We start from the raw sequence: 23,321 nt of genomic DNA on the forward strand, positions 1-23,321 counted from the left end.
ATTGCATTCCAAAAATTTGTAGTCACACAATCTTATATTTGGGGCAGAATGGGACATTTTAAAACATTTGGAAAAATACCTGAAACTCAAAACTAAGACATTTTTTTTAATTTTGGTTTTTTGATTCAATTAATTGGCTTGACATTGAGTTCTGGGATACACTGTATATCTAATGTAGCTTTCTTAAAAATTCCGAAAATGCAATTTTATTGTGTACTGATTATTTAAAGTATCTTATATTTAGCATTAAAATACTCACAATATGCTCTGCATCGGCCCCTGATATTGGTTAACTGATATGTAGAAAGTATGATGCACATTTATAAATAAATCAAGAGCCGACTTGGCTGCATGTACCTTCTGGATCGAGAAGCCTTGTCACACCGTACTCTCTCTCTGCTACGTGGAATGCTGTTTCCAGTCTTTCGCGCACCATGCGCGAGCGAATCGTGCGCCAGTCGATCAGGTCGGGTCTGCATCACACATAAAAACTTACATTAATGCCTATTTAAACATAACAGCATGTAGTTTTGAATGGGGGAACTTAAGCCTGTGGGTCATTAGAGGCATTAGTGATTTAAAATTATGAGTTAGTTTTTAATGTCGCATTGACATTGAAGTAATTACAGGTGGTGATGGGTGAATAGATGTGAATGGAGCAGACACAATGTATTGGTGGGGGAAGCGAGAGTATCCCGAGAAAACCAAACAGCTCACAGCAACAAAAGTGGCCTGTTATCATCAAGTTTAAAAATAGTAAATACCATAATACATAGTTTGCACTAAAGTATAAAAATAAAAAGCATGTTATGTAATAACTTTAACTTTTTAATATACAATAACACGTCAAATTTCAGAATAATTACTGTTAACATCTGGTGTCTGTTGACGTATTTCAACATTGCACAAATGGAAACTCATTTGCACAGAATTTACCCAGTAATTATTACAAGTTAGGTGCAAAAGTGATATCATACTTAGTTTTCTGAGAGAGAATAGTTATTATTTAAAGAATTCATAACTGAAAACTAAACACATTTTTGTAGCATTTTCACTTAGTTTTAGAAAGAACCTCAAATAATAAGTGGAAAGTACATTTTCATTATTTTATTTGTCAATTAAAATGCAACAGCAACAGCACATACACAACATATATTATTTAAAACTTAGTAGCAACAGCGCACCAAGGTCTTAACACCACACTTCATAAGTATCTCCTGTACTTTTAAGCTTGGCCATCCAAAAAGTAATCCACATGTAATACCTAAATGTATGTCAAATTATACAAGAAATATCCAAGACTATTTTTCTGTGACAAATGCCAAGGCATAGTGAAGATTATGATGCAGATGCACTGGTGTGCAAACACCGCAATACTTATTCCATGGACTACTAGGTCCTCAATCTTTAGTTCAAAACACTTTCTGAATGGTTAAGTTGAATATTTTAACTATTACCAGGCTTTCTTCACCAAGAAACTTGCCATACTTTGGCTGAGAATTATAGATGCAATATCATCATTAGAACATGCAAAAACCAGATTAGGTATTTGAAGATAAATAAAGAGCTTTTCATTGCATGGTTAAGTACAAAGCTCTTAAGCCAATGTAAATTTGAAAATAGTAGGCTACCAACCACTTGGGTACCAAAATTGGGCTCATAGTGTTAAGTGATGAAAATCCACAATCTACACCAGGGTCGTCGAAAAAAACTAAGGACCCGGGAGGCAAATAATTTTGTCAGACCCCTCGCCATTACAACTTTACAAACAACAAAATTTAAAAATTATAATAATTAAGACTGTAAACATTATCATGACCATGATCGTAAACATGATCTGTGTGTATCAAAATTTGTGGAATTCTTTATCAATTGAAATGTAATTTTTATCCTATCAGATAAAAATCTCAAAACTCAACATGCATCCATCTGGTGCCAGGCCCCGGGGATTCTGTACCCTCTGCCCCTCCCTTACAATGAAACTGATCCGCGCCACACGAGCACAATGCCCCAGCGATCACTGCTACAGAGGACTCTTGTCAACCAGCGAGAACCTACAAAACTGTGATATTTGTTCCTTCCACAGACATGCTCTCTATCAGGAGTGACTTGGCCTGAATTATGTGAAAAAAAATTTAACAGGATTTGTGAAGCAAGAGACTTACAATATAATATGTACTGATAACTGTAAATAACCCTTCAGACAAAAGTTCTTGACCAGTGTCATGAAAGCTCAATTTAAAAAGAACTTTAATAATGAATCAGCATCTTTAATGACCAGAGTCTACAAACTATTTTTTACTTCCTTGCTAAAGGTATGTTTGTTACTGCAGTTTCTAGCTGGCTGTGGTGTACTCCACAGCAGCCATGAAAACCCAAGAGCCAGGAAATTTTTGGTTATGAATGTTATATACTTAATGCATTCATTTTTACTTTAAAAAATTTAATGAATATTTATGATATTTTATGAATTTCATTAACTTTCCTAGTAACAGCCACAATTATTTCATGTTTTCATTGGTTAGCAAAGTAGACTTGAAGCACATATAAATCTACTTCCCGTCGATAATTGGATAACAGTCATTTGAACAAACCCTTTACAGCCAAAAGTTATGAACAAGGAAAGGTGGTTACCCCATCATGTCACACGTAACCTGCTAAAGGATGTTAACTTGCTACAGACCAATGAGCACACTATAAAGGCAAGAGTGAAATAATCATGGCCGCAGTAACAGTGGAACTGCAGTCCCCTGCAGCATGTCACCGACCTGTTGCGGTGGATGAGGGCGTTGAACGCCAGCCCATCGCGCCAGGAGGAAGTGAAGTCGGCGACGCGGACTCCCGGGTACTTGGCGGTGGAGCGCCGTGCCCAGCGCAGCAGCACATCCCTCGCGGACACATTGGGCTCCTGGCCGACCACGATGTCCGAGATCTGCAAGCAAGAACAGCACTGAGTTCTGCCTGCAAGCCAGTGCACTACCTGGAGGCGGCGACCACAACGAGGCCGCAAGGATATCTTAATGAGTTGCCAATACAAATGGCTGCACAATTATGATCCAATTACACACTAAGAATGTCAAACACTTTTACCCCCTTACTTTTTTTCTGAGGATGAGACCATGTTAATAAAATTATTTTGAATTCAAGTAAAAAAAAAAAAAAAAAAAACTACCTTCAAGGATGCCAAAATATGAGCAAAACAAAGTCTACACTTACTAAAAGCATGCACTATTTCACAGAATATTACACTGCAATTAACACTATTTACTTCATTTCATAAAGAAATTACAGAAGAAAAACTCTGGATACATGCAACTGCAGAGCTATAATGCGTGTCCAAAAACCTTCCTTCAAACGTTAAAATCATAACCAGGCAAAAAAAAATTGCGGTCGGAAACAGAGGGCACATGAGAAAGGGAGTATGTAAAAATCATCAAAAGGTTTGCATGGCATGTTTCTAAATAATAAAAATAATTTTTCTTAAGCTCTTACTATAAAAACTTTCATAGAGAGAGAGAGTGTTTTTGATTTTACACTTTATACATTATTGGAAAATCATTACACAATGTTTATTAAGTTTTTATATAACCATCTATAAATGTTCCATTATGTTTGCATTAAATAAATACTGATTACTCTATTCAAATTTCTTTCAATAAATTATTACAGGGTCTCAAAACAGTTTTCGCGGTTGGAAGAGATACAAGGTACCATTGCTTCAGGCATTAAGAGCTTAATATTTTTAATATCTACATATTGTTATCCAATAATGAACTATAAATCTAAGGGATAATAAAAGTATAATAGAATAAACCAATACTTTTTTATAACTTGTAATTACTATAGTAATTTGAATAATATAGAGAATGTACTGTAGTTTATTACTGTAGCTAACAACATTATCATTATTTGCTGCAACATAAATCAAAATTTTGCATTAATTCAAGTCACTATCTTAATTGGAGGCAAGCATCTCTCTCATGCAGAAGTCATAATTCCATGACCAACTTCAATTACTGCAGCTACTCGTACGTCTAAACAATTGCACAGTGCATCAATGCTTCTTCAAGCTAAACACTGATTGGTCTTAGTACTGCTTGCTAATTGTTCTGCAACAGAAAAAATTAAAAATTACTAGTTTATTAATTTTTTGTCTAAGTCCGTGTTCCAAAAGTTTTCCACGACATAGTAATTTAAGTCGTTATTTAGGTTTAAGATCAAAGTAGTAACGTTTTCCATTTATGTGATTTTAAATCTTTATTTGCAGATAGCAATAAGTTCCCATTAAAAGCCCCCATTTCCTTAAATGGGATCTGTTTCTCTCAGCTGTAACTTAAGTTCACCACAAAAGTAATACACAGTTTGAGTCTGGACACACACATCCCCACAGTGCAAATGTCAGCAGGATCATTAGACACAGCCACGGGGTTCGAATCCCAGATCCCACCTTCTTGATAACTCTGTTTGGCATAATATCCAAAATTACTTTATATCAAGGACTTTTGTTTCATTTGTAAGAACTTAACATGTTAAGTATGAAAAACATATCTATGCTCATCATGGCATACAGAATCCTCAAACAAGTTTTCTGGAATTGACATACTCTGTCCCTTGCACAAATTAAAAAATTTATTTTTTATTTTTTTTTCATTATTTTTACAGGTGTGGCTAATTTGACTGAAGTTAGCTATATATATATATATATATATATATATATATATAATGCAACCGACAACTTATTGACTAAGTTGATAATCTTGCTGAAGATGGCTAAAACAATGCATGCCGAAACGTCAGGGTTACTATTAATCTCCACGGACGTGGTCACAACCCAACAGCCAAAGGAAGCCTACGATACAGATTCATGATGCCATTCACGGTTTCGAACACAACTACAGGAAGAAAGATGGTCGTAGTTGCGGGGGCCACTACAGGCAGCTGGCCGAGGAACACGAGGAAGGAGGGCGGTTATACAAGCGGGGCAGTGGAGCGAAGTGAACGGTACGGCGGGCCCACGCTGATATGCGTGGCTCCCGAGGGCGTGAGCTGGCAGGGCTGGCCCGGGATGCCACGCATCGCCGGGCACTCGCACTTCCGGCGGCTACAGCCACAGCCCTCAGGACCCAGCAGTACTCGCAATTCCACCAGCACAACACACGTCTGCCGTCGAGAAACTAGACTCCCATAACCTGCACCGTTGCCAGAATCGGAGAAACCTAAACTATGTTCGGCCTGCAGAGTGACTTATGTTGTCTCTGTGAGCACAAGCCTGCACTAGCCCTGCAACTGCAGTCTCACTCCACGCGTAGCACCACGGACCAATGATGACGGTACGAAGATAACTTGTGTGGTATGAGCTTTGGAAGGCCTAACTCCCATCATTAAACTGTCAAAAGAAAAATTCGTGTTGCGGGTCGCAGCTCCGTCGAAGTTGTTTACGTGCGAGTTGCAAGTGTTTGATGGTTCGTGGCTAGTGCGTTCGAATATACACTGCGCTGAATACAATATAGAATACAATTTACATTCAATAATTTCAACAAAATCGTGTATTTTTTCTGGTTTACCATTTGTAAACAAACACACATGACTAGTTCCATTGGCAAAATCTTAAATGTTGGCAAATCGCAATCAGAACAAAAGAACCAACCTGTTTAAACGCTCCTACTGCATATCATCATGAGAAGCCTAAGATGTACAAGTTCTGTCCCTGCCCGAACACGCCCGAATATTCACCTTCGGCCAACCTCGGGATTTGTTTTATTTTGGTGCAGGAAAAATGAATTCAAATATTAAAAGTGGTCGGTTAGGTTAGCTACATTAAAACACTTTAAAACACTATGGACGGTTAGTTAGGTTGGTATAGCTACATTAAAATAAACAGAGAAATATAAATATATATAAATGAACCCGAGGTTGGCCGAAGGTGAATATTCGGGCGTGTTCGGACAGGGACAGAACTTGATGTACATCTTAGGCTTCCCATATCATGAACATGTGCACTGCGTGATTCTCGCTAGTTTGTGTTGGTAACGTGCGCCCGGCAGAGTGCAACTGGAGGCGGAAGCCACGCGAGGACTGCAGCTGAAGACACTCCAGCAGACACGGCTCGCCGCGCACGTGGCGATAAAACTGTGCACTCCAGCAGTGCCGTGCAATTAGCCGCAGCTGTGCGCGGGTCTGCAGGCGAGACATCAGTCACTGCCAAGTCACTGCGGGAGGGCGTTCACTTCGCCTCCCCCTTCCAACCCCGCGGCACAACTCTGCGCGGGCGTGAAACCAGCTCTTACTGTGATTAAAGAGCAGTCTCACTCGCCATGTTGATTCTTATCATTTTCTCGTCACTATTGGCTAAGGACTATTTCTGGACACCCGAGAGTATCTATCTCACTAATGTCTATACATCACTATTTCACTATCCACCTTATAGGTACTCTATGCCTGTATACAAGTAGCTCTGGCCTTTTCAATGGCTCACACAACTAGATAAGTATGGGCATATTGCTCACTGGCAACTGCACATTCTACATATGTTCCGAGCGGATAGCATATGACTGGGTTATAAGTATTTTGTAATGCTGTTATTGGCCAGTGATAAGAGTAACTGAAGCTCTTCAGGGCGATTCTTCAATGAAAAATCCATTCGAATAAACAATGATCTGCATTCCATCTTTTATAGTTCAAGAGGATTTTCGACTACTGAAGTTTCACTTCCAACATGTGTGAAAGCCACACTATATTTTGATACCGAGATTTTTATACGCCTACCTAAATATTATTTTACCATCCAAAAAATACATGCGAACGCAAATAAAACATTCCGACCACAAAAAAAACTGATTTGCATTATTTTCATAATCAGACTCCACTGAGACATATATCGATTCGTTTTCAATTCGCACGTATTCTGAAGATATGCACGCATATCGGCGAGCCAGGTAGGCGGGTCACCTGCTGACACCTAGGCAGAGTATTGGTATGATTGGGTCGAACCGGGACGCTGATTATTCATTTCTGGATACTCTGTGTTAAAATTCAAACATGTATACATTTTGGCTGCTTCTGCTATTGGCTCACTGTTCATCAGTACCACTGAGAAACCCCCGATCAAGAAGTATCCAATCAAAGGTGAACGGGGCAAGAACACTGTATTCCGACCAGGATGTCGCTGAACCCTACCTACACAAGCGCAACGTTGGGCCGGTATCCGAGCCCAGAACCCCTCGTGCTGCATCATGTTTGAATGGTGGGAAGGAACGTGGGAAGCGGGTCCCCCGGGAGAGAGGAGAAAGGCTTTCCCTGAGTCGACAGACGGAGAGAAATCAGCACAGCGGCACTGGGCCATGCTCAGTGCACTTCTTGCTACATTTGCGAGTGTAAACAGTCTAAAGGCAGTTGTGGCTAGCGGAACATTCCGACTGCTTCATAGACTACTGCACATTGTATACTCCTCGACTGGCACGAGGGCAGAACTTCCTGTTTGTGACTAGGCCAATAAAAATTGGGTTGCTGTATTATTATACCAATCAGGACCGTAACATCATTGGTAAGAAGCAGCTACAATATTGTTACGAGGAGAAAATTGGGTTGTTGTACTATTATACTAATCAGGACCGTAACAACATTGGTAGGAAGCAGCTACAGTATTGATACGAGGATACTAGAGGCGAGGCAACAGAGCAGGCCAGACGGCCCGTAGAGCCGGCCATCGGGGGGGTCCGGGGGAGGCCCTACCTCCCGGAGGCGTATTTCGGAAGTGCACGTGGAGCGAGAGACTGCGACGCGTCAGCCAATCAGAGAAGCGCGTGACGTCACCCCAGCCACGCCTACGCACTCACGTCGGGCAGAAGACGAACGCTCGACCAACGGTATAATTTTTTTTTATAAAACATAATTAATTATGAGTGTTAAAATTGACAAATTGTCTTTACTTGTAGTTAACAATGGCAAGCCTCGAACTAAATAACTGTTCTGAGATATTTATACGTACAAACTTGTTAAAACTCGATTTACAGTTGTTATAACACATCTACCGGACAGGTAGCGCCCAACCCTCTGTGGTAATCCGATTAGGAACAGCGCCTCTCACACAGTCTCTCGAGGGTTCGGCACGTTCCCGGAACCCTATCTGTGTGGAAGTGGCGTAACTAGGACGCCACTGTTCTCGAGATTCGAATGTTAAGTCGGGGATTCAGATGACACGACACTCCGGAAGGCTACGAGACCTTCCCAGGTCGGTACTTGGTAGGTATTTAAGGAGGAAGCAGACTTGCGACAGAGGCTGGTGGCGAGGCAGTGAAGTGGGCAAGTGACACCTTTGGTGAGCGAAAGTGGGCGACGAGCGAAGGGCTTCGTGTGCAAAGACTGATGCATCGGGGACCTAAGCATCCGTGTGTTGCATGTGCGACGGAGAGAGAGTAGTGCGAGGCAGTATGTCGAGACAGAGGTGCGTGGTTAGAGTCGAACTGTAGAGAGAGCGACTGTCGAGCCAAGCTCCAGTGGGGAGAGTAAATTGTGGACTTAATGAAAGAGTGTTTAACTTGTGGACAGACAGTTAAATTGTTATAATTTAATTAGTAGTGTAAATATTAATAAATAAATCAACTCAGGTTGATAAATTGGGCCATCTTTTCTGGACCTATTTTACCCACTAGTAAGAGTATTTAGATGAACGTCTTGACTTTTTTAAGAATTTTTTTAAATTCAAATATTTTTTATAAAAACAATAAGTCCAATCGTACTCCTACTTGGAAAAATAGAACATGTGCATGAAACAATTTTGAAACAATTTAACGTTAGCCGCATAAGGCAAGATTTAAAAATGAATAAAAATGGTCGATTAAGACCTTTCTGGGACGACGTATTTCCATTTAACGAACTTTGAAACGAAAGTAGTTGTTACACGGCGACTGAAAAAATTCCAATTCCCTCATACGTATGCATGTGTGTGTATTTATACAGTTATAAACGAGACAGCGCGCTCGTAAATACACTCGGATCGCTGCAGTCCCGGCAGCCGCCGACCTGGAGCTATTTGCGCGCCTGAGGGTCAGTGTGCGATAAGGACGACACCAGCCCTGCCCATCGAGCCCCCGGACGCCTCTATATGCAACACACACTTGCGTGCAACTGTTCCTATTTATGTTGGGACACTAGAATATCATTGCAGACAAACTTTTTTTCCTTCGTACTTTATTTTTAAAATGTGATTTATGGTCTAAGAAACTATTTTAAAAAAAACTAATTTTAATTCATTTCAATGCTCACTCAAATACACTTAAGCGAGCACGTGTGGTGTTTTTCAGTGCCATTCGGAGCTACGCCCGAGAACAGAAGGCAGTGTTTTTGCAGTAACGCTCATATTCGTAGAGGTCTGCGCGCTACCTGAGTCACAAGGAGGCGAGCCCTTCAACTACACTGCGCTCAGGATATCGACAATGACGATGCCCTTGAACATTTACAAATACTTAGTTCCGAAATGTTTCTAGTTGCTAGGTGGGAAATGCAAATACTGGTTGAAATCTGCTACAGTTGTTCAAAACACATAATTCAAAAGTCGCCAAACCGAGCATACAGAGCCTGTCGATTCGTTTACGTGAAACCTCTTGCCATGCAACGTGTCTCGGATTTGACCGTTCTCAAGTAGCACCCGCGGGACCTCTACACGAAGGAAAAGGCGTATAAATCGTGCTCCGTGCAGGCTCCGGTAGTCACAGACAGGTCGCTACATCATGCATTGCGAGGTGACAAGAGATACGGCAGAGGAGTCCTCGGCGCGACGTTGCCAAGTCGCGCGAGCACGGAGGAGCGATAGTCACCGCGGTGAACGCGCGCGCGTCATCGCTGCTTCCTCTGCGGTGCAGAGGCACGCAGCCTTCGACCCTCCACACGTCGAACGGCCCGCCCGGTTTCAAATACTGTACGATGGCTGAATTTATATTAATTTTTATTTTCTGTTCGAGACGCAAGGTGCAGGGCAGAAAGCCTCAAGCACTCAAACCTACGACTCGAGAGTTGTGAGATGCGCTGACCCCCTCCCCCCCCCCCCTTCACAAAGAACGCCACAACGGCTCAAATAATTACGATTTAACAATAAGCGTAATGCAGTCCTGAAATATACGATACTCTGCTCGTTTACGACTGTTTTTATCTCACTTCCATTTACGTATGTATTTTTACTTGTGCTAATAATAAATACTTTTTCGCTTTAATTGATAACTGTATAATTAACCATATCTAACCAAAGAGGACCGCCCAGTCTGTAGACCATACCTGATTAGCACCAATAAATCAAAATGACACAAAGCAAACGCAGCTGTTAAGACTGATGAAAAGGCAGCACTCACGCGGCTCTGCCGTAGTCGTCTCTCAGTATGACGAAGTTGGCGCCCCTGCCACAGAACCAACTTTCTGGCCCGCGTGCAGAGTCACGCAAGTAATATCAAAAGTAAGAACTTGCTGGTTAATCAAATGGAGAAATACTTCACTTTACCACTTTACCTAACTCAATAAACCTTTCAACTTATGTGTGTTCACATAGACGCGCAAAAACCTTCCATCACGTAAAAATAGAATAAAGAACTGTTCGCGAACATTTTATTACATTCACAACGATTTTATGTATTTTTTTTTAACTTTACTTTTACTATAGCAAAAAAAAATGAGATACACGAATTTGGATTTTTTGTGCGCGAGTCTCGGGGTCGGTTACTCTACCTACCAGGCTGCAGCCACTACGCCAATATGGCAACTAAAAAAACTGTGTGAAATGCCAACATCAAAAATTAATATATAATATGAGGTAAACTAGAAATTTCTTAAACATATAATAACATCAATAAAAAAGAATATTAATGAACATTCTTAGTTCAGAATTAATGTAATGATTAATAATGAATTAATGGAGTGGCATATTAATTATAATGCCAAATTAATTTTTTTATGTTAAATTATTATGGTAGCAATGAAATAAAGCATGGCAGCAAAACAAAATCATTTGTATGCTTTGCTTGTGGTCGTATATTTTTTGCAATAAAAACTGAGGTTATGGTTTTCAGCACTCAAGACTTTGCGGCTATGCAGTCATTGATTTTTGAAACAAAAGATGAAACATTTTAACATAGTGATTTGGTAGTTCCGTATTGGAAAATAAATAATCGTAAACATAACACTTAATATTCTCAGTAACGATCGACCAAAAAAAAAATCAATGTTGCCAACATAACTTTCGAAACGTTAACGACTTTCAGGTTGTTAGGTTGCCTCTTAATCTCGCGCAGCTCTCGAATTTGCGAAGAAAATAAGAGCGTTAGTTACGGCATTTGAGTTGCGACTCTCATCTTCCTCGCTTCGTGCACTACGAGCTCGGCTCGGCCGCGACTCGTGCTGGCTCTCCGCGCCCGGCACTTCTTGGATGAGCAGCAGCAGCTCGACGGAATGCCAGCGGCGGTTTATAGTTCAGTGGCTTCGCTCCTCTCTCTTGGAGTCCGACACCAGAGGTGACAATCCGTTCTTTCAATGAGTCCACCAATGTGGGAATACCGATTTAAAACTGTTTTTTGGACATACATCATTGCTGTTTAATACTGTTCATACAGAAAACATAACTACGCACAAAATAAATGTACACAAAAAAAAACACAGAAAAAAATTAGCCACTCATGGGGACTGTCAACAAAAGCGAAAACTTAAAACTTTGTTTTTAAATGTGTAATATGACATTTATAGTCAAATGTACGTAAGAAAATGATTTTGGTATTATATCAGTACGATGTCAGCATGATATATATCCTTACATCATTTTTTTAGTCACAACAGATGAAAGTGGTATGTAAAAATTACGTAAAAATTCATTAGCTAGCTATGACTTACCACTGATGTCAGACCTAGGTCATGTATTCACATGGTCAAATTAACTTCACTTACTGCTACTACAGCATGTCGGTGATGCGAACTCACAAGATTTTACCCATCCAAAAAGAGTCCAACACGCACATGATACAGTCGAGTATATACAATGTATTAGTGTATATATGTGTATACATGTCCACAGGCCGCTGCGATTCGTCATTCTGACGCAACGCGTCACTAGCATGACGGTGACGTGAACCCATAAGTTTTGCCCCTACCAAAAATCGTTCAACAAGGCTAAAGAATAAAGAAGTTTTCACTTCAAAAAGCCAAAATCTGCCGATGTCAAAATGTTAAATGCAGAGTATAGAGAGCACAGAGAATTCCGTGAAATTAATAATAACAATATCACAGTACAGACTAACACAATGGACTGACGACGAAATATCCACGGAACATCCACTATAATAACCGTAAATACAACCACCACCTTGGGCAACATGGCAATAACAGAAGAACCCAACGATGCTACTAAACCGATATCTGGACATCACGACGACAGTTTAAAAGAGGTCGCATGAATGCTATTTCAAAACATTTCCTTCAGTCAACAAGGCGTAATAATATGACAATACGTTCTTACGTGGAGCATGTGTGTTTGCTTTTACTTTCTACTAACTCAAATTCCGAGGATTTACAGCGTGTGTGTTGAAAAATTGTATGGACAGTATGTGATATATTCCAAAAACACATATTTAAGTAAAGCAATGCACGCAATAACATATTAAGTAAACATAATGATTAATTCATTATAGAACCATTCCAGGTAGCAATTTCGAAAGTGGTAACGTATGTAAGTTAATTTATAATGTAGATTACGTTTGTCAGTTCATACTTCCTGTTTTGGTGTATTCGAAGATACATTTAACCTTAATGAAATCACGTACCTCCTTTCACTACATAGGGTGCGATTGTTGAAAAACGTTAACACATGCGTCAACTGTTTTATTTATCGAGATAATGCCAACATCAACATTTCCTGTTTCACTGTATTTAGCCGATTTCATAATCTAAAAAAAAAAAAAAAAATCTTACATATTTTCACCTTATTAGGCACGAAGTTTTAAAAAATCTGTGAAACACTTGTATTTAATTTTTCAAAGCAGAGTAGATTAATCTATATTTTCCGTATAAGTAAATTCATAGCATACTTAAGACTTAATGGAACAAAACTCACGAACTTATTACTTACCCTTCCCCTTCGCCAAGCGGTGTAAGACAAAAAAAAATTTGTTGTTTATAAAATGGGTATAAAATATTTACACCACCCGCTTTTGTGGATTATTAAGTGATACACATGCAAATGAAAATGATGCATGCAGTCAATGCAAAATTATGTGGCCATAGACGCAGAACGTGCATCTATTCTCACGCATTATATGCCGAGGATAAGTTAGGTTCCACTACGTCATTGTACAATAATATACTTAAGTGATTGTCACAATTAATTTTAGATAAATAGCTTTTTGTGATAACAAAACAAAATTTAGTTCCTGTTCTCAAATCACTCTAGACCTCAATTAATTGCGTGATACGAGCTTTAGTTCTATCACGTTTTTTTATCAAGTTGCAGATATACGAGCCTCAAGAATAATTTTAAACACATTTTCTGCTAATGTCAATGCCTGGGCGCGTGTCGAACCATTATGGGTTTATAATACCAATTGTTATTGAAAAGTGTTTATGGAGCCATTATTAATAATTTCTTCTTTTTTTTACAATATTTACACAAAAAAACACTAAGTTTTCAGGAAATTCAACACAAAAGTAAGCCGGTGTGCGAGTGCTATTATTTATGCTACGTGCTGCATTTTAACTATATTATCCATACTAAGAAAAAGAAAAATTACTGACTAAAAAATCGATGCACCACTAAATGCATCTTGAGCATCGCTATGTATCTGCTGCGTACTTCGTTACCCGCCGCTTCAACCTCTCGGTAAAGCAGACAGCAAAATAACCACCTGGCAGCAACAGCTACCAAGAGATGGTGAGACAGTTTGCAACATCTGCCAACGAGATAAACTACCCAACACTTTACCCAGACCTTGCCTAAACAGTGTCTCATCATTAGATTGCAGTGTGCATTTAAATGGGCATTTACTCTCTCTCTCTTTCTTATGCGAGATTTCTGCCATTAGCGCCGTCCTTGTTTCGGTGTGTTCTTTTACCAGATATAAACCATAGAGTAGACAAGTTTTAGACACAACTTTGTATTTAAATGGAAAATTTTTGAAATGTATATGAAACGTATTTTCTAAAATTAAATTTTGAATGAGAATTTTGTAAATAATTTTCCTGTAGTATTTCATTAAAAGCATCATCTGATATTTTGTTTCTAAGTAAGCCATCTTTGTCGAAAAATTTTGTATCATTGAATATTTAAAAAGATGTTGATCCTGAGCATGGCAATGCTTTCATGGACTGCCTTGTTATTAATAGTGACCGAGTGCTACAATAGTTTTTTTCGTGTGAAAAAAATTAATTTTTATTTTTAATCAGATTGACTACAACTTTGATAATACTGTCCCTAGAACCTAATTTGTAGTCTTGAGAAAATCCACAATCAATAGAATTTAAAAATATATTAAAACGTTTTATAGTTAAATACGGTGTACAAAATATTTTTAATACTAAACTATATAGTTGCGATATATCAATCTGGCAAAGTGGTTGACATTTATTCTGTACTGCAATCTAGGCGTGAGACTAACTATACGAATGGTCATGGAAGCTGCAGGCTAATATTAGCACGGAAAATATTGTCTGCATTGTAAGCTCTGGGAAAACATTACTGACATGCGTGGTAAAAATTATACAGATAATGTATTGTAATCAATAATGCTACAATGTTTCCAGGGTTCAAATTTTGTTTTCGAGGGGAACCTCAACAGAAGTTCGCGACAACACTTAGCTAGACGTACTTATGCACCAGCGTTGTAACAAAATTGTATGAACTTGAGTTATTTCTCACATTGTTTCGGTAAAACTTTCTTCGTTAACATGCACTACTCTATCAAATAACAGCCAGCTTCTAATCATTTACGGAACTGGTTATGAAGAAAATTTTGGCCCAAATACAGCAAAAAAAAACTGTAAATCATTGACAACTATCTGGAAAAAAATTTTTATCTATCACTAATTGAATAAACTACTAGTAAGACGTTAACCGTAAACATTACAGACAAAAATAATTTTAACAATAATGATTCAAAATTATATGAATATATAGATAACCTACACCAATTAGGGTGATTCACTACTTCTTTCAAAATCCCGTTGGCTTCAAAATGTATACGATCGCATAAATTATTAAGTTTTGTTTAAGACTAACAAGCAAGGATTATGTTTAAAGTAAATAGTCCAAAAGATCACATACGTCCACTTCACTTAGATCGATTTTAAAAATTCCACGTAACATTCTCTAAAAAGTATTGATTTTCATGCAACATGCACTGCAATAATTATTACATTCCCTAAATGTATTATTCTCTGTACCGTTCCGATGACATCAGTCTGCCACGACATAGCTTGAAATGATAAAAATTTACTTCTAAATTCAAACGTAGGAACAGCATTGTGGCCAAAACTAATAAGTGCAGAAATTACCGCATTATAAAATATAGTACCCGGGTGGGATAGTGAAAAAGAAAAAAAAATACTGCAGATATTTATCTACCAACCAAAAACCGAAACGGTTATTCGAGGGACTATTTCGTACTTACTTATGAAATTTATAATTAGTACCCTTTAAATGGGTAACTGGCTTTCGGCACGCTAGCTTTAATTGCCAATTCTGTGAACTCTACACGAGGGAGTAAATTAGCTTTTGGCAAAGTTTTCGACATGCCGTCTTCAGTAGCGTTTATCAGACCTGAAACTGCAATGCAGAGACAATTTTTTTTTTTAATTTTTTTTATCGACGTACCTTTTAGGGCTACACTTCATGTTTACCAAGAAAAAAATATATATATATATATATATATATTTTTTTTTACAAAAACCATACACACAGTTCCTCAACACGCGTTACATATTTCTTGAGAAGAAAGAACAAGTGAGCAATGAATGAATTCCCTTCACTTTACAGTTAAATATTCTGCTGAGTTTGGGATGTTGGAAGCACATAAACAAGGGAGAAGAGGAATTGAGTGGAGACTTGCTATCCTGCATGCTGGATGCTGTATGATGTGTTGTTCAGAGCGCCACAAGTGTGTGACATGCAAACCCACTCTACCTACATTATGACGCCATAAAACGATAAGCGTCGTCGCTACAGGTACAGAGCCGTGGCGTCAGAAGGAAAAAATAAACGCCAGTATCTCGAGTGGTTTTCGAATCACGCGATTTCTTCTGAAGTTCTGTACACCGTGTGTATACCCGGGTAGGCGGGCCCCTTAATCATACACTGAGGGGGGGATGAGTAGTTGTTTCCGTATTTAGCTTTTAAACTGTACTTTTAGTAGAGTGAAAATGGCTAAACCGTGTGATATCAGAATAATTTTTAGACATAACTCCCGGTTCAGATTCTTAAAAGCACTCAAGGGACTTGCATTACACCTTTATATTCATTTTTTCCGCCATACAATGTTATGGTAACCATTCAAATCTCACAGTTGTCCTATGCACGATGAGAATACTGGGCGCCACTTCACAGCCTAGCGCTTAGAGGCGATACCGTTCTAGCAGAACCAGCGATCGTCGCACTTATTACCGCCTCCCCCTCACTAATGCACATACACCCCTGACTAGGCGGACCCATCTCGTCCCCACAGAGGTCACTGAAGACGAAAAAAAAAAAAAGGGGGGGGGGGTTGAGAGAGAAGAGAATGAACACAGGTGTATTGTGCGGTGGTTCGCTAGCCAGAGCAACGCCAGAGACGGAAACAGACTTTCATGAAGCGTGAAACTATTCTCCCCCCCCCCCCCTTTTTTTTTTTTTTTAAATAAATGTAACTTCATCGTTAACTGCGGTCAGTAGAAAGACGGGGGCTTCAACCCGAGCAACTTTGAGCTAACAGAGGTCAGAGTGCGGGCAAAAGTATCAGTGAATGCATAAAGTTATTTTGGGGATGCAAGTTGAGCTGTTACAACTGTAACTTCAACTGTGTGAGAAGCCACGTCGCCTACGGTTACTAATGTCAGTGTATTACTGTCGATAGCAATGTAATTTTTTTAATACACGTGTTCAGAGTTTTTGTTTTCTACATCCCCCCCCCCCCAACCCAAACCGAAAAAATTCCTGTATCCACTATTGTGAAAATAAAGAATTCCCCCCCCCCCCCCCAAAAAAAAGTGCATCATTGCAATATTTACTACATAAATTGTCCAATTATGCATATATTTGCCTAGAGACTTTTTTATTTCATTTTAAAAGTGAAATTTGAAGCATTGGACTGGACGTTCTTGCTTCCATTAGTTTGTACTATAACAGTAACAGAAAGGTTTGGCAATCGGAATATTTGTAACTAGTGCAATGTCTTCCACCGTGTGACAGGCCGGAGTTGTGGCTGGCGCCGCGGGGGGTGGGGCGTGCATGTGAAAGCAGGCGGCATGGTTACCCGCCGGCGCGGAACAAAGCAAGTGCACGCCACAGCGGGAGGGCACTCGCTCTCGTCCGGGCTTTACGCCGCCCAGGAGGAACTACCTCCACCCGGTCTTACCCCACCATCTGCAGACACCGTGCGCTCGTGTGTGATTACCAACGTTACACTACTTAATACACTACTGGCATCTCGTGTTCTATTGCATATTTGTTTTCGACAAATACTAACGAATACTACACAGTTGGTATGTCCAGAGTCTGAAATACTGTGTTTTGTAATAAACAAGACTAGGAACGTATCTAGGCTGTCCTTTGCCCGCGGCATAAATTGAAATTAAACGCCCCCCCCCCCCTCCTCCCCCAAGTAAATAAGTAATACAGATCTCGACTGTAAACGTGGTCAACCCGGCTGGCGGATGGCGGGTGTACCTTGCGGGAACAGAGCGGCGCGGCACGCGCCGTGCGCTGCACCAGCAACCCGGGCTCGCCGCGCCGCACCAGGCTGTCGGCGGCGCTCAGCTCCTCGGCGCGGGTGAGCGTCGTGGTGCGGCGCAGCAGGCGCGTCGTGACGCTGCGCGAGGCGCCGGGACGCCGGCTCACGGTGCGCGTCTCCAGCGTGGAGCCGTGCGTGTCGGCGTCGAGGCGGCGCCGCGTGCGCACCTCCACCAGGTCCTGCACGTCGTCGCGGTCGCCGCCCTCGCGCGTGCCCTGCACGAACAGGCGCGAGGCCCCCGCCTCCTCGCCGCCCTTCACGAACCGGTACAGCGACATGCCGTCTCCGCCGTCTCCGCCGTCTTCAGCGAGCAGCCACCATGTCCTCTTGCCTCTCGCCTCCTCTTGGCCCGCCGCACGCGCACGAGGGTGCAGTATTAATAGCGAACCAGCGTCATCGCCCAAACCAATGCAACCGCACCGCCGCGCCGCTCCCAACTGACGGCGACGGGCAAACTATGGTCAGGCCTGCGGCGGGAGGGGAGGCACAACGACGGCGGGAGGGACCGCCCACCCAAGGTCGAAAGGAAGCCGCGCACCTTCTCCTCTACGAGCCGCGGTGAAAACACTCGCCGCCGCGCGTGTTAGTTTATCAGCCGGCCCGAAAACATGTACCCGGGCCACCAGCCCGTCCCCCGAGAGAAACCACCGTCCAAAACAGTGATCAGCTGTAGAAAGTAAATTAAAGGAAAGATGACAAACCCCTCCAAGAAAACCATTATATACATATATTATATATAAACACACATGCATGCATACATTAAGTCGATACATACAAATAGCTAGCTGACCTCGTTACTGTTGATGTGTGTTTTAAAAGGCACCGCCAAAATATTTACTATGATTGAAAACTATCCCTTCCCAAAAATAAAGGTAAATTCTAGTTACGGCTATCACAGTCGCCGACCTACACGTTGCAGCGTCTGAAACGCATGTCTATAAGCTGATACGGAAGCTACAACTACAAGCATCAACTGGTACAACTTCAAGTGCAAATAAATATTCTGATCGAGAACTAGTAATAGGTAGGTACTAGGTAATAGCAGCAGGTTATCGACGTCCAGCATTGATACATTACTACTCCCTAGACTTCCTCTGGCCGTCGCGGTCACTACTCCTAGAAGTCTAGCTCGCGATGCTCTGCACTAAGCCCACGTCAAAACATCAATGGCCATCCTGCTGCCCCACAGAGTCTGTGGTATTCGCCGCAACTGGCGCGATGCACCAACACGAATTCCAGCAGCAGCCTCGACTCACTCGCCACCGGAGAATAACGATGCATTTGGACAGATTGTAGTGTTCAGCACACGCGATCAAACATTGGCCGGCGATCTGCCGGCAGAACCGAGAGGTTCAGATGATGTGAACAAAGCCACACGCGTATGTTTACAGTATAGGCGCCGGAGAACCTAAGGCCTGCTGACAGTGCAATTTATTATTACTCCAGGTTAGTGTTTTCTGCATAGCAGTAATTAAACGTCCAGCATTCTAAAAATAAGTATTTATAAATTAACAGGCACCTCCTTGCCCTTATATCAGGGTGGGTTCAAGCCAAGCTTTCAGGTCTATTTCACATTCTTTACAAATGGTAGTAATCAAGGCACACATTTTTGAAAATATGAAATATATAGTATTTCTAGACAGCACATATTAAAAAAAAATATTAACGAAATATGAAACACATTGGATCGAAACTGAGGCAAACAAAGAACTACGAATGATTGAATTTGGGCTTATTGGACCCGCCTAGTCAAGAGGTGCAAACGTGTTAGTAATGAAGGGACGATAAGTGCGAAGCTCGCTAGTTATTCTAGTGCGGTGTCGCTTCTGAGCATACAGCTGTGGACCGGCGCGCAGTCTTCCGTCGTGCATAGGACAACTATGATATCTGAGCGGTAACCATGAATTTATATCGGGAAGAAATGAGTATAAGAGTGTAACAGTTCCTTTAAGTGCTTTCAATAATCGATACCGGGAGTTTCATTCCTAAATATTATTCTGAAAACACGCATTTTTGCCAATTTCATTCTCCTTAAAAACCAAGTAATGAAACAGGACTACTCGTCCGCCTCAGCGTATTCTTAAATGTTTTTTTCGTAAATAGACCCCACACGGATATCTTGAGTGAGTTTTCAAATCGCGTGGTTTTTTTAAGACGCCCTGCACACCGCATGTGCGCCCAGTATGGAGCCTACGTCTAGCCAACACCAAGTCATTAGAGACGGCTGTAGGTTATAATATGATGGAGCGCGTGAGTACATATCGACGGAATGCACTGGTGGGAGCAACATCCACCACACTTCCCACCTGAGAAAACTCTTGAGTCGCCTTTGTGAGAGGCGAGTGATCGTGGTAGGATACATGGAAACCTCAACTAGGCGCCCACGACGGCCGCCGACTGTGGAGTCGACGCGGCTATATAAGGCCGCCGCGCGACGGCTGTGACGCAGGTATGGCCGCGCAATGACACGTCCTTGGGGCGGCGCAGCTGACCGCTCCTCAGCCTCGTCGCCGGTCCTGGAAGCGCGCTATCCGCACAGGCTAACCGGCTCTTGTGGAAACTAATTACTGCTATGGATTAAAGTATGTTCCTAACCTAACATCAGGGTTGCTACAGTATGTCCACAATGAAATTCCCCCGTTATTTGCGGCGTTAAATAGTTATTTAAACGAAATGTGCACACCGAAACACGCCAACATAAATCGTGAACTAAAATGGTCACAGAAATGAAATCACAATACCCCAGGCACTGTTAATATTGAGCAGTGGAATGCGTGTTTGATTTTCTACAGCCTGATTTTAAAGTATTCTTAATACAGGAATTGTTTAACGATTCCACTATGTGGTGATATTTCATTATTTTTAATTATGTGTACCGGTAAAAACATAAATAGTTATCGTGTTCCAATTAATTTAACTAAATTATCTCAGTTTGTGATAATCTTAAAGGACGCTTAAGTTTCCATTTTGTTTTCTTGGTGATTTACAAGATGGCGTTGTGTCCAAAATCTCTTTTTGAACCAACGTTCAACAGGGGCACGGAATGTTACGCACATTAAATGCACTTAAGAGGCCGTGTCACAAATTTTCGCTCCTATCTATATTAATGTTATTTTAAAAGGCAGTTTTTCTCAAAGTCTATAAGAGGTAGGGGCCAGAAATTTTGCCTACTGAAAGTATACAATACATTTAACATAACCGCTTTTTTCAAATTTATTTATCATATCATATATTATTTCTGTGATGAAAATAATATTATCAATATTTTGATTTGTCCAGATACATTGAAATTTTGCTTATATTTATAATTATTTAGCAAAAACTGAAAACGCCATTGAAATGTATTGCACATTACCTTCCGATCAGTGTCTTCATGATCATGATGGGTTTATAAACCTGGGTGTAATCAAGTCTTTAACTATTACATGACAACATTTATACTTAATAATTTGGAGATATGCCTTTTCTATCCTCAGCCCCTGAGCTTTTACTATCTGGTCTGGCGACCGACCTGACACTCTTCAACCACCCCAGGGGTCTCCGATTACACATCTTATCAAAAAAAAAAAAAAAGCTGTTCGTTCATTTGTTTTTGTGTTCGAGCGAAGGTTTACTTCTCCATTAGTGCCACCATTGAATATATATAATGTATAGAAGTCGCGAGCCCAGGTTAAATTTTCTGTCCGGTTTCTTAGAAGAATTGTTGTAGTTCCAAGCTCCGCCGCTGCGATCGCTTTCATCGCTGGGTATCGGCTGTATATGCCCCTGGTGGTATTTGGCAGAACTAGGTTAACCAGCCCAGTCGTGACATCATCCTTCACCCCCCCCCCCCCCTCGAAAATCCCAGACCAACGATTCAAATTACCCGGCAGGTCTTATCAACATCGTTAGGCGACCTTGAAGAGAAGCTTCCCTTACCGTCGTTTGAGAATGATGAAATCCCAAAAGAAGCTAGCCACGGAAATCACTGAATGATGGGATTCTGTACCCGAGTGAAGTGAAAATTAGCTATTAAAACTTTGTATTGGGCCAATAGTCAGTGTTACGTTCAAAATATGGTTTTATTTTAAAAGTAAAATACTTATTTAAACTATATTTCGCGTTTGTGCAAATTTACTTTTAGATATTGGCAAGGAAAATCAACATACCTTAAACAACCTTCTCTTATTCAACGTTATCTATTAAGTAGTAAAAGGGGTAGATATTATTTTTAAAAATAAAAAAAATTATATAACCCACTAAATCAGTATTGGCAAGATATATATAAATTCAATATTAAAATACGCACATTAAAAATTTTTGTAATTAACTTTTTTCTGTAATAAAAATTCAGGATGATTTTGGTTTAATTGGTTTACGTATATTGCTATATTTTCTAAATCACATAGAAAAGGGAAAACAGTGCATCAGTGAAAATTCAAAAATTTAGTTTAAGTAATACTAGCCATACCAAAAGATCAATATGCGAGATAAGAAATTTGGTAACTGCTCTACATTTCAAATAAAAATGCACTAGTTTCATGAATACTGAAATGTATGCGTAATAAGGCATATTATGTTATTATACTAAGCATGACTATAACTAAAAAAATTACAGTAATTTAAAACGATGGCATTCTTAACATACAATAAGTGCGCGAGTCTTAGTTTATTTTTTAATTGGCTTCTTCGTCAGATGGAAAAGAGTTAAGATTTCATCAAGGAAAAATATATTCTCAAAGTCACTAAACCGGGAGATAGAAAATAAGGTAGGTACTTAATTTTAAATAAAAGTTAAAATAGACTTACGCTAAACCAATTAAAAATAAGTCGTAAAAATATTTTTATTTATTAAATATGTTCTATACTTGACAGTTCTTTGTGTATAATTCTTCAAAAATATTTGAAATTTAATACATATTTTCTTAAAATGGTAGAATATCAGCAATACCCGGAAATTACGTGAGCAAAGCCACGGGTTATTAGATACACTTTTATTATAAAATAAAAACAATTATGCATTTGTAGTTCACGAATGTGATATTTTGTTTATTGCTTCACAACATTCATTTGCCAGTCTCAAATTTCATTGTACCACTTGTCAGAAATGTCACCAAAAATGAGAGATAGTTTTTTTTTGACGAATTTCAATTACGAGGAAACCTTTCGCAAGACTTTTTTCTTCGCAGTAGTCACTGGGACACCATTAATTTAAATCCACTAAGATAATAAAATTGTATGTATAATGATTTGTTTTTGTATATTTATATAACTTTCCAACCAATTTTTAATGATTTTCATGTGAATAAAAACTTGTAAAGCAATTTAATTAACTGTGTCATAATACTTCTGATTAGATGGAAATACAAACTTTTCATCAGTAATATACGATGATAA

General features: G+C 40.0%; 1 protein-coding gene across 34 annotated transcripts in view; it reads right to left on the reverse strand.

The window, feature by feature from the left end:
* LOC134527943 (dystonin) overlaps positions 1–23,321 on the reverse strand; it is a 667,118-nt gene that overhangs the window by 246,276 nt on the left and 397,521 nt on the right. For 33 of the 34 annotated variants that reach the window (XM_063360992.1, XM_063361024.1, XM_063361021.1 and 30 more), the window contains exons 6-7: positions 2,769–2,932; positions 358–473 (exon numbers count right to left, since the gene is read on the reverse strand). In XM_063360992.1, the coding sequence (XP_063217062.1) occupies positions 358–473; positions 2,769–2,932 (280 nt within the window). Of the gene's footprint in view, positions 1–357; positions 474–2,768; positions 2,933–17,881; positions 18,383–23,321 lie in introns of those variants that run through there. The other variant, XM_063360997.1, reaches the window with a different exon arrangement.

Source organism: Bacillus rossius, chromosome 1, assembly GCF_032445375.1.
Source record: "Bacillus rossius redtenbacheri isolate Brsri chromosome 1, Brsri_v3, whole genome shotgun sequence".
In the NCBI taxonomy this organism is placed as follows: Eukaryota; Metazoa; Arthropoda; class Insecta; order Phasmatodea; family Bacillidae; genus Bacillus; species Bacillus rossius.